This window comes from Exserohilum turcica (genome assembly GCF_000359705.1).
Source record: "Exserohilum turcica Et28A unplaced genomic scaffold SETTUscaffold_5, whole genome shotgun sequence".
In the NCBI taxonomy this organism is placed as follows: Eukaryota; Fungi; Ascomycota; class Dothideomycetes; order Pleosporales; family Pleosporaceae; genus Exserohilum; species Exserohilum turcicum.
Window position 1 is genome coordinate 495,118 of NW_007360266.1, and position 11,938 is coordinate 507,055.

The 11,938-nt window shown below is 53.9% G+C and overlaps 6 protein-coding genes across 6 annotated transcripts; 2 read left to right on the forward strand and 4 right to left on the reverse strand.

Moving 5' to 3' along the window:
• Positions 1-1,668: 1,668 nt before the first annotated feature.
• SETTUDRAFT_139516 (uncharacterized protein) lies at positions 1,669-3,482 on the reverse strand (the record flags this gene model as incomplete). Its single annotated transcript, XM_008030767.1, has 1 exon — positions 1,669-3,482. Exon 1 carries the CDS (start codon positions 3,442-3,444, stop codon positions 1,669-1,671), a length of 1,776 nt encoding a protein of 591 aa, XP_008028958.1. The 5' UTR covers positions 3,445-3,482.
• A 793-nt stretch (positions 3,483-4,275) lies between these two features.
• Positions 4,276-5,066, reverse strand: SETTUDRAFT_164607 (uncharacterized protein). Its single transcript, XM_008030768.1, has one exon. The coding sequence runs from the start codon at positions 5,051-5,053 to the stop codon at positions 4,322-4,324; it is 732 nt and encodes a 243-aa protein (XP_008028959.1). The 5' UTR covers positions 5,054-5,066; the 3' UTR covers positions 4,276-4,321.
• Positions 5,067-5,520: 454 nt separating this feature from the next.
• On the reverse strand, positions 5,521-6,754 carry SETTUDRAFT_139524 (uncharacterized protein; the record flags this gene model as incomplete). The annotated part of the gene is made up of 3 exons (XM_008030769.1): positions 5,521-5,734; positions 5,857-6,636; positions 6,683-6,754. 3 exons carry the CDS (start codon positions 6,752-6,754, stop codon positions 5,597-5,599), a joined length of 990 nt encoding a protein of 329 aa, XP_008028960.1. The 3' UTR covers positions 5,521-5,596.
• A 751-nt stretch (positions 6,755-7,505) lies between these two features.
• On the reverse strand, positions 7,506-8,876 carry SETTUDRAFT_164608 (uncharacterized protein). The gene has a single exon (XM_008030770.1). The coding sequence runs from the start codon at positions 8,742-8,744 to the stop codon at positions 7,800-7,802; it is 945 nt and encodes a 314-aa protein (XP_008028961.1). The 5' UTR covers positions 8,745-8,876; the 3' UTR covers positions 7,506-7,799.
• An 899-nt stretch (positions 8,877-9,775) lies between these two features.
• Positions 9,776-10,250, forward strand: SETTUDRAFT_164609 (uncharacterized protein). Its single transcript, XM_008030771.1, has one exon. It carries the CDS (start codon positions 9,805-9,807, stop codon positions 10,105-10,107), a length of 303 nt encoding a protein of 100 aa, XP_008028962.1. The 5' UTR covers positions 9,776-9,804; the 3' UTR covers positions 10,108-10,250.
• Positions 10,251-11,740: 1,490 nt separating this feature from the next.
• SETTUDRAFT_21860 (uncharacterized protein) lies at positions 11,741-11,926 on the forward strand (the record flags this gene model as incomplete). The annotated part of the gene is made up of 1 exon (XM_008030528.1): positions 11,741-11,926. A coding segment is annotated over one exon (186 nt), but the record flags the coding sequence as incomplete, so codon positions are not given.
• Between the last annotated feature and the right edge of the window lie 12 nt (positions 11,927-11,938).

Below are 11,938 nucleotides of genomic sequence, written 5' to 3' on the forward strand. Positions count from 1 at the left end.
CGCTGCGATCCAGCGTTACCACCCACGATTGCCTGGCTCAACTGCCTTTGGTCGGCCCCTCCTCTCTAATGCTGTTACGACTAGCTAAGTCGTGATCTTGCCTATTATGAAGCCAGCTTCGTCGAAGTTGTAGACGTCCTTGTCATAGATGCCGTACTTAGCCTTTGTCTGCTCTACAAGCTCAAACCAGCTCTTGATTAGGACTGGATCTTCACATAGAGCTCTCTGCCTATCGTACGCTCGATTGAAACGCGTCGTAAGACTGTCTGTACGCTTGACAAAGTTGGCTGGCCACTTCTGCCCAACCTGGCCAGCGCCGCGCGCAGCCAGCAGCTTATCAGCCATATCGCGCACAGCAGCATACGTGGGCGCAAATCCACGTAGATCTAGATCAATTATATGATTAACTATCACCTCCTCTTCTAGCTTAGTGAGCTTCTTTGAGTTAGGCTGGCAATCGCGTCGAGCAGGTATACTAGCGCGTCGGCGGCGGATTGTTCGTTTAGACACGTTATAGACAGCAGCAGCGCGACGATTACTTTGTGTTTGATAGAGATTAATAGAAGAAATAGCAAGCTAAATATCTGCTTTATTTAAAGCTAATTAAGTAGCGCTACGTTGAGCCATTGTTCGTTGAGATAGGAGAGGTGCGCAGGTTTGGTGGGGTGCGGCGCTCGCTTACCTGCGGCGCTCGCTTGCCACATACGTTAGTACGGATAAATGTTAGGCTAATATAAAATATCTACTTATGCATAGCGTTATTCTTATGCGTATGGATAAAAAAATAATACATAGCTTTACTTACCTCTCTTTTTATAGCTATAATAACATCTATATAGTAATTTTAAGGGGAAAAAAAATAAAAGTTATACGACGTTTTAAGGTTTCTTTGTATATAGGTTTTAGCGTGTGCAGGGGTAGTAGGTGGAGAGATGGATTTCGTTGTTTTATTAACATATACTAGATACATAACTACATACATACATACATACATACATACATACATACATCAAGCACAGCCATGGCTCGCCCGTCCAGTCGCCCGCGAAAACAAAAACGCAAAGTCCATGCCATTCAAATAGGCAGTTCCGGGCACGTGGGGCCAAATCCAAATCCATGGACATGCCGATGCCGGCTACATTTTGTGGGGAATGGCTCCAGATAAGTAGCAGCGCCAATAGCCATGTGCGGCTCTATCGCGGGCTGATCCCAAAGACGGCATTTATCAGCCCTTCTCGGTGGAATTGGTGCCGAGGGGACGCGACCAAGTATGGCAAATGAGGCGGACCATGATGCTAGGAGTGGGGGCCTGGGGGGGTTTTTTTGACGGTGCTACTGCTACTGCTACTGCTACTGCTACTCGAAAGTGTATTTGGATTGGGTCGCTGGGGAGGGGAATACATGGACAAGGGGATTATGCCAGGAGTACTGGTGGTTCTGCTACTCTAAATGGGGGTGGCTCGAATTGTGCAAGTATCACAGCCGGTGATGGCAGGGTATGCAATGCTAGTATGATGCATTGACGAGTTTCCACTCAAACAAAGTCACCATCTCGGCTAGAGGAACTTTCGAGTAGTATCAAAACGTGGAGACTATTTACGAAACAAAAAAAACCACCCACTCCAAAATCCATCCAATTGATGGTATATGTACACCTACCCAAGCCGCTCACTTATTGAGTCGCTTGGCCCGCTCGGGATCCCTCCACCAAGCACACTGCTTCATCCTGATTGCTACATCTTCGTCTTCCATCATAGCACCACCTTTCTCCGGGGGACTAACTACCAACTGTCGAGTTCCCGTGCCCTCGTACTTTTCCCATTCCACTGTACCACCAAGGCGATGCGTGTTGGGGTTTCCGCTGACGACGAAACTCGCCCAGTAGGCGCTGTAGACATCTGCGATTGCTGGGTATTGCGTGTTTGCCTGGCCATTGAAGTAGGGCGCATCGCTGGCATGAGGGACGCCCCTGTACGTTGGCGCCCAGTTGGGTGTGTTCCAGCGTGCCTTGTATACAGGTGCCGAGGCGGCGGAGAGAAGAACGGCAGTGTCCTGGACCGGGCAGATGTAAGAGTAGTCGCCATATGCGGCAGCTAGGCGTTCAAACTGGTCGGACACATAGCCCAACGTACCGGGCTCAGGGGTTTGGTTGGGGTAGAGCGTCTCCAGGTCCGCGAGGTCCGCGGCGTTTAGGCCGGGGGAAAGTGTTTTCCAGAATGTCAGATACTCTGAATCTTTGCGCAGTTCTTGTGGCACAAAAGCTTTGCCCTCGTCAGTGGTGGAGGAGATGAGGAGGGGAATCTTGAAGAATGTGCCTTCTTCGCCAGACGTCGATCCGCGCTTCTCAAAGAGCGGACCCGGAGAGACTGGCTGCCAGGGCCACGTGATGTTGGCATTGTGCGCGTTGTAGATTGACGAGGAAATGAACTGGATGTCAGTCACTTCTGATGACTGCAGACACTCGAGGGCTGCTGAGTTGGGCGACTCAGGGCAGTTCAGGTAGTCCATGAGGTCTGCAACTTGGCGTTGATAGAGTGGGTAGTCGACGCCAGGAAACGCGCGGGCGGTCGGGGAGCCGGATGAAATGGCTACCTTGCTGAACAATGGTTTGCCAGCATCTTCGCCATAATTGTGGAAGAGGTGAATGCCGACAGAGTGCCCACCAGCACTCTGGCCACTGAGCGTGATCTGGTCTTTGTCGCCTCCAAATTCACCAATGTACTTTTGCAGGAACTCCAATGCCATCCTTTGATCCCGGATCCCCAAGTTCAAGAGGCCTTCTTCCTCCATGAACTTTCCGGGCAGAGTGCCTAGTGCGCCAAGGCGATACTGCACTGTGATTGCCATCAGGGGCTCCGTGCTCTTCTCAACGAACAACGCACCGTCGAAGCTGCGGTGAGAGCCAGAAACAAACGATCCGCCGTGCAAGAACACCAGAGATGGTAGTTTCTTGTCCATGGGGACGCCAGACGTCCGGTATATATTGATGGTGAGGCAAGCTTCCGACTGCTGGAGTGAACCGTACACGTTTTGGAAGCAAGCAGGGCCATTGGACGTAGCGTCCTTGGTGCCGTCAAAAGGCTCTGGCCAGGTGACGGGTTTAAATCGCCCCTTTCCAACGGGCTGAGTAGAGTACTCGACGTTCAGCCATGCATCGACTGGCTGAGTAAAGGTCTCGGTTTTGAGCAAATCCATCATCATCTTGGTTCCTTGGAAGCTGCCATATCCGGGCAGCGTAACACGAAGCGAGTCATCTGGAGTCTCATGAGTGGGAGGGTTTGGTTGTTGTGGCGTCCCAGGCTGTGGCTGGTTTGGCGGGTTGTACGGCCGGGCATAGGTGAAAGCGCCAAAGTACCAGAAGAGCAGCACGGTGGTGCCTGAGAAAATCATGATGATGGCCAGTCTCCGCTTGAGCCATCTTGGGGAGAAATGGGCGCCTTTCATAGTGCCGTCGTCGTCCGGTGCTGGTACCGCAATTGCTGGTGCTTCTGCAGACGGGTCAGGCAATCGGCCCGCCATGAGTACCGAAGCGCGCTACTGTCAACGGATGGCGGAGAGACTGCGGGGCTTCGGGCGCGATGTAACTATTTCAACGTTAAGTCTGGGGTCAGTTGACTCTCTGTGGCGCTAGTGGGAGCGGTGGACAGTACGCGATGCGGCAGTAGGTTGGTGTTGAGGGTTGAGATTAGGCATAGGCCGAGGCTGCATGACGTTGCCAAGCCGTGTTAGCTCGACGGCCGAGTCAGAATCTGGGGCGGCCATGGGCGTTGAACGCCGTGTCACGAACAGGTTGCCGTTGCCCATGACCGATACTTGGTCTAGCGATGAAAATTTGTCCCTTGTTCCTCGCTCCGATATACACCGGGACCTGGCTAGACCCCTTGGCCCAGCAGACGTGTCAGGGCTATGCTGGCTCGGCATCGCGAGGTAAGTACCTATATGCCAGCCGAGCTTGTGGACAGGCCTTGTTTTACCTATTGTCTCCCTCTCACCAAAGCACCGCCTACATGACGGAACAACAGCAGCCGCCGCAGGAATCTGCAGTGGAACCCAACAGCCGTGTGCGGAGGAGGCGCGTGACCATTCCTACTACTGCAAGGGAGAAGTCGACTGTGTCCGGCTCATCTGCGCCCCGCAATGCTAGCGTCCATTGAACCAAAGGCTATATCTGGGGCGGCGATTCTTCTGGCGCCGAAGAGTATACCGGCACAGATATATAGCTAAACAATTTCATTTCGCCGTTGAGGGATTAAGCAAGACACACCAGATGGGCCAGCAGAATTCATATCAACCCGTACTAACACTATAGCATATTTAACGCTCATTGTCCCTGCGCTGCAAATTCTTTCTCTACTGCATCCGCCATATCCGCTAGGGTATCGAACTTCCAGGTGTAGACCGGATCATCGCGGTTGCCCATGACAGCGCCAGGTCTGTAAATCCACGAACTCCTAATGCCCATGTCTTTGGCCGGATGGTGGTCGTGGTACTGCGACTGCGCCGTTTGCAGTACCTCGTGCTTCTCGACGCCAAACTCGTCCTTGACGTGGCTGAGCATGTACTCGAAATTCCGGGGGTCGGGCTTGTACGAGCCAATGTCCTGGGCCGTGTATACAGCATCGAACTTGTAGCCCTTGAGCCCATTTGCATTTCCCCTCTTGAAAGAGTCATGGTCGACGTTGGATAGGACAACCAACTTGTAAAACTTGGACAGCCGCTCTAGTGCCGACGGGATATCCGCAAATCCAGGCCAGTCGCCGATACTGGCTCCAAACTGCTTGCACTCTTCTTCACTCGGTTTCTCTAGCCCTAGTGCTTCGGACAGCTCAGGAAGAACCATCTCGAGGACTTGAGAGTACTTGAGATGGCCGTGTTCCCGCTCAACGCGCGCCTCGATCCTGTGCATGGTCTGCATTATGTGCTTTCGGTCCATGTCCTCTTTGCCGGACTTTTTGACATGGGGCTGGAGTGCAATCAGAGCTCCCGCCTCCCAATCGATCAGAGTGCCATAAACGTCAAAAGAGAGGAGTTTGAAGTCGGTAAGTTTAGCCATGCTGTGTAGGGGTGGGTAGGTTGGGGACAAAGATGTTAGAGTGTCAGATTAAGCAGGTGGTGGTTTTCCGAAAGAGCCGTGGTTTGATCTGAAGATCGAAACAGTTGCAGTCTTGGTGATATATACATATACGTTGGCTGTGCCTTACCCTAGGTTGGAGGCTCCTGGGTGTAACCCCACTTGGTGCATGACGTTAGCAGTGGGGTAATGTTCCAGATAACACGCCCTTTGAACTACATGCCAACAGTCTAATACCCAACATGGTATAAGGCCGAGATTCCGGATTAATACAGACGCTGTACACGCACCGCGAGTTCAAACTGTAGACTTGAACACCACGCACACTGCGCGCTAGGTGCAACAATCTCCCAGGTCGCCGACGAGTAAAGTTTGTTGGCGAAATTTGCTGTGAATCATCGAGCGGCTGGGGAACACGTCGTGTTCAGTGTGGCCCAAGGATAACAGATAAGATTGTGTGGTATTCAACCGTGAGGTCGGACCGATATTTGGACTCGAGAACTACACCGCATCGATGATACTACTCTACATTTCATACGGCAATTCACCAAGCCTTGACTCCAAAACCTCCTTGGTCAGCTTCCACAGGTTACGCTGCAGATTTTCGTCTTGCGCCTGCTTGGATGGCTCTTGCGGCTTCTTGTCGGGAACAATGTACGAGTTCTGGCAAAGTCAGCATCGATTCCAGAATAGGAAATAATATCAAGCATTGTCTTATCCCTGCTCTCATGGATATTGCGGACAATGCTGCTCCAACGAGATGCAATCATGGGGTAGTGACTCACCTGGATCTGGTTCTTCACAATATCAGGCGACGTCGCAGCAAACAGTGCGGGTCGACAGCCTTCAGACACTGGATCCTTCATGAAAGGTCGCACGGCCTTTACTCCAGCCTTGCCAGCGGTGCCATATGCTTCGACAGCCTGATTTTGCTGATCCGTCGACACACCACCAGGATGTGTTGCGTTGATCCACGGCAAACCCGTGCTGTCTGTAACCTGCCCGTATTTGCCGGCCTTGATGAGGGAATACAGCTGGTGGAGGAAAAGAATCTGTGCCAATTTGGTACGGTTGTAGAGCTTGGTGGCACCGATATCCTGGTTGATCTCTTGGATCGACTCAAACTTCATGCTCGAGTCTGAACCCCTGTGCAGTTCGGACGACTGGTGGACGATGCGCGAGTCTGGCGTCTTTTGCAAAATAGGCAACAGGACCAGTGTGAGGTGAGCCTGGGAGAAGACGTTGACCTGCATGTGGCTGTCCAGGCCATCGCGCGTTTCATTGTACACGCCGACACCCAGGCCCGCGTTGCAAATCAACGCATCGAGTCTGCCCAACTCCTTTGCCAGCGATTTGGCTACCTCATCCACTTGCTTTAGGTCTTCGAGGTTACACTTCCGCCACTCCACTTTGCTCGTGTCGCCCCATTCCTTGAGCGCCTCTTGAGCTTCGTCGGCGTGGTCTTCTTTGTTCGAAAGGAGATAGATCTTGGCAGGGTTGTGTTGGAGGAGGTGGGCAACGATCCCATAGCCAATACCAGCGGAGCCGCCAGTCACTACATATACCTGGCTCTATTAGTATCCATGTATGAGTTGTGGGTGGTAATCTTACCCTTCCGCTGAGGTCAGGAATGTCGGTATTAGGGTCGAAGGCGCTCCCAATTGCTTTCTTAATTGTGTCCATGGTGAATCTAGCCGTGGTTTGATGTTGGTTGTGTCTATTTTCTCTGTTCAGTCAGATCCTACAGTAAAATACAAAGTCGTTAGCTGTCGCATCTCATGTCGTCATGATGATTGACACTGGCGCAAGCTGCGCTTCTGGGCCACACAGTAATTGCATGGCGCATCAAGTTGATGTCAGATGTTAGTCAAACAAATCTCGCAAACAGGAATACATCGGTCATGTGTTGTCGATTGCGCTATGCAATGCTCTGTGATATTGCCTAGTCTGAGACTGGACAAGAAGCAGACTTCGGATTCATGGTGCGATATTGCTGCAGACACGTCCATTAGTGTCACAAGGTCTTTCTCTAATATGGCACCACTATTTTGAAAGCACTCCGTGATCTCCGTGTGGACCATCTACCTGAATGTAAACGTTGTGGTACTATATGAGAGGAGACTTTGTGTAGGGAGACAAGGTGTGCTGTGTCGCAATGGCAAATTGATCAGGGCAGCCCCGCACCCGCCAGTGAGGTACGTAGTTTGCCCAAACACAGCAAGCTGCTTTCTTTTCCTCGCCACCAGAGCATTGTATAGACACATGACTATACCAGCTGCCAATAGAATCGACTCAACATTGCAAGTGCAAGAATCTGTACCAAATAGCAATGTACACGGAGAAGAAGTATTATGATTACGGGTTCCTAACAGCTTGACTTGGCGATGCAGCCAACAAACAAAGGCATATTCATGACGAGTCCAAAATCCTGAGTGGGGTATACCTCGAACCAGCCCAATAGTCTGCCGCGCAACATTGTCGCGTTCTCATCCAGTTCTTTAATGCCAATGCGTAAACTCCAAAACAGTAAAGCATACCTCGCGGGATCGTATATATCTTACAGCAAGAAAGCGAGCAAGCGCTCGGATGGCGCATCTGGAAACCAGAAACGCCTCGCTCATTAAAAGTGCCCGATCTAGGAGCAATAGAAAGGTGGTGGTGTTACATATAGTACAGTGACATGCTTGCACAGGCACGTCTCGGTCGCATGCTCGGAAGAGTAAAAGGACTATGAGAAGAAGCCCTTGGTCCTTCCTGGTTTCGGGCTCATAGGCCCAAAGAGCTTCATATCATTGCTCATCTTCTTGACGAAGACAAGGTAGGCTTCCAAAGCCTCGTCCTGCGTCGCAAACGTTTTGTCGCGATTCATCCACATCTTGAGGTATTTGTCGGCACCGACATCTTTCAGTGCGGCGTACCAACCGCCCGAGGATCGCTGTCGCAGGGAAATTGCAAGGCTCTTGCCTTTGAGGGCAGTGACCTTGTGGACTTCGCGCAGACAGGCCTCACGCAGGTCTTCTTCTTCATCTGACTCATCCGAGTCCGACTCAGAGTCCGAGTCGAGCGAGGAAGAGGACGAGCTGTGTTGGACTTTGGATCGAGATGATATACGTGTCTGGAGTCTGGGGCGCGACTTTTTGGGTTCGGGCGCAGGTTTCGACTCGGTCTTCTTTTTGGCGACGATCTTGGGTTCTGGGGCTTTCTTTGGTGGTGCCGCTGCCTTGAGAGTCGGGGGAGACTTTGGTCGCGACTTCTTTTCGCTAGGCTTGGTAGACTTGTCAGCCTTTTCCTTTGAAGACCTGTCCGTCTTTGATACAGTGGAGGCGGCTTTGGTCGGTTTGGATGCCTTTGACGCAGCGGCCTTGGATGGCGTCGACGGCGTCGGCTTTGCTACTGGCGGCGCTGCTCTCGCCTTGAACTGTTCAAATGGACTCGGCCATGCGCCTATGGCTCTTGGTGGCTCTTCGACTGGCGGCGGCGCTTCCTTCTTGGACTTGACGTCTGCCCTGGAGGATTTCAAGGGCGTTTTTGGCTCTGGAGCCGGCTTGGATGTGGCAGCAGCATTATTTGACGCGCCTCTCCTACCAGTGGCGACTGGAGGCGGAGGAGTGGTTGCAGGAATAGCAGTCTCGCCAAATAGTTGCCGCGCTCGGTCCTTTACACTGGGAAACATGGTTTACCAGAGACGTGGTGTGCTGACTCGAGCCAAAGGGGCGCGTGCTGGTTGATGTGTGTAGTGCAGATGGCACAGTGAAGATTAAGAGGTACCGCTATGACAGTGACAAGCGCGGGCATCCAGACGGCGGGCGAGGGTGAGGAGGCAAAGACAGTGCGTAAGTGATGGAGACATTACTGGAGACGTCGGACTAAGATGGCCATGATCCTGGATGCCTGGGCGTGATGCTAGCACGAGGACAAGGCGCGTGCCGCATCGACCAACATGCGAACATGGGTTCACGCTGATGATTTGCGCAAACAAGCTAGCGGCCGCTTCTAGAACGGCTGTGGGCAATGTGTGGAAATGCAGCTTGACCGGGCGCACTTGGTGTAGCACAACACGGGCGATTGAGAGCGCGTCTGGACTAGCACGCACCGACATGTTTGCCCAGCCAGCACATACGAGAGAGAGGTAGCAGCAGTCAATACAACAGCAACAATAACAATGACAGCAACATGGCGACACGCGTTTGGGGCCACGGCCGTCAAAGGGGCCAGGGGCCGTGATTCTCTGGGCAAACCGTGGCCCCTTTCTCGGACCACCGGGCTGTGTGGGAAATTGGCCAGCGGGACGAATGACGGCGCGGCAAAACATGGCGCGGTACGGCGACGACGCCATGTCTCCGCATTCTTGTGTGCTCGGGGTGCAGACGAGTGCTTGTTGATATGATATCTCAAGACAGATGAGATGGCACGAGACGAGACGAACGATCTTGCACGTGCCGCCTGCAGCATGCACGTCACTTGACCTGCAGAGAAAACGCATCGCCATTGCCCATGGGGTTTAGCGGCCCTGACTCTCTTGGCGCGCCTTCTATTTGCAGCGTCGTCTTGTCTCGTCTCGCTGCTACGCGTGGGCCATTGCCGAAACCGAACCATCTTTGGCGGCATCCCAGCTACAAGAAGGACACGAGGGCATGTTCTGGCTTGCTGGGTGAAACCGTCACTTCTTGTTGTGTTCAAGGCGCCGGCGCTTTGATGGGGATTGGTAGAAGCGGCATTTGTGCTCCGAGCCAATGTCGGCTCCCGGAGAGAAGACGCACGACCAGCCATGGGGAAATGATGGGGACAACTCCAAGGACAGATGGTGTTTGGTAAGTGCCGCAGATGACGTCTTTTTAGCAGTCATGTCCATGGACTGGAGCGTGTCGTCTGCCTGCATTGGTCAGCTAAATTGCAATGGAGACTACAAGTGCAGTTGGATGGTAGAAACAGAACAGGCGCAGACGAGCCAACTCAAGCGCGCTAGCGCATGCGCATCCAGTCATGGCCTCGCTCAAAATGCAAACTGCATTAGAGTACTTTCTTACTGCTGGTAGAGTCGCCGTGGAAAATCAGCTGTTGTTGTTTGATCAGAGGCCTTTGTGTGACAACATGTGAAACTGGTCGTAAGCAGCTGGTTGGCAGAAAAGTATTAGCTGCGGCAGCCTGCGGCATCTTCCATTCCATGCAAACAACTACTCCAAGACGGAAAAAAAGCTGATACCGGGATGGACAGCCAAAGAGAAAAAAAAGTAGAAGCCCGACGTGGGGGTCGAACTGGATGCTTGTTAGTTGGGGTACGAAGAATGCAAGAGGGGAAACACATACCCCACAACCTTGAGATACCAATCGAGTCTGGTGGGGACGTGAAAGCTAAGAGTCTCACGCTCTACCGATTGAGCTAGCCGGGCTGTTGCTGCTGTTTGATGCAAAGAAGATGCAGTAGAAATCATAAGTGCTGACCATGGAACGCAGTCTACTCACGCAGCCAGCGTGCAAAAATTAAAATAAAAAAAAGGGCATTGTGGGTATGCGACCGGGCATGGGGTGAAGGAAAATTGGTTAGTGGGACGTCGCTGGTGGCACTAGTGCTGGCGGGACATGAACCATGGTTTTTGCTCGGCAGATTGACATGGCAGGCGAGCAAAAACCAAGCATGTGGAAAAGGGAATAGCGTGCGACTAGCCGGAGCGCAGCGGGCGTTTGGACTTGACGAGGCTATGTATATATGGATGTTGGACATAGTGGGGGCGTCGGTCAGCGAAGTGCATGTTGTCGTTGTCGTCGTGGGCCACCCATGGACGAGGCACGCAAAAGTGGATGCGGGCGCCTATTTTGGGAGTGGCCATGCTGCGGCTAGGGTGGCATTACGAGGTCTGAGGTGCCTGTGCCGGCGTCGAGGACCGGCGTGAGGGAGATGCCGCGCGTACGGCGGCGTCTGGTCGAGAGCTGCGTATCGTGCGCAACGGCGAGGGAAATTGGGATGCGCGTGCGTGTCGCGCAAAAGGACGGCGATGCAGGGCTCTAGGCTTTGGGGGGGGGGGATAAGGAGGAGAGGGAGAGGGAGAGGGAGGCGGCTTGGCGCAGCGTCAGTGAGGCGCGCAATGGCAATGGCTGGAGCACAGCCGCAGTGGCAGCAGTGGCAGAGGCAGAGGCAGAGGCAGAGGCCGCAGAGAACAGCGGACTCGGCGCAATTCGCTGGCTGCCGCGAGACACCAGGGGCGCAGCTGCAGCAGAGTCGCCCGGGGTACAGCAGCAGTCGGAGGAGAGCAAGGCATAGCCATTGGGCCCGTGCCTGCATCGCCTTGGGACGACGAGACGGCCAGCCCACCATTAGCCCGCCAAACGCAACCCATCGCGACACAACCCGTGACTCCTGACGACGACAACGACACCCACGCCGACGACGACAACGCTGTGCCTGCCTGCCCGCCCGCCTCGCTCCCTCTCTCAGCACCCGAAGCCGCGCCCAAGCTCGGGGCGGCCACCGCACTGCTTGCTGGCTGCTGGCTGCTACCCATCCATCCGCCAGGCGTCCGTGTCCCCGCAGCCGTTGAGTGCCGTTGACACCGCTGCCGCCGCGCATCCCATGAAGTAGCTCACCACGCGCCCTGAGCCGACTCCCCCGCCCCCCGACACCAACCACGACGACACGCACGACGACGACGACCCCCACGACATCCGGCCGCCATGGCCAGCCGGCCGCCAGGCGCGCCGTCTCCCAGCGACAACCTCATCGACTTTGACGACCACCAGCCCGCATACTCGTCGGGCCAGCCGCCGCCCGCCCCCGACCACGACCTCCTCCACCGCTACGACATCGACGCCTCGGATGCGCCGCCGCAGGGCCGGCCCTCGGTCTCGTACGATGACTTTGTCGGCGGCCGG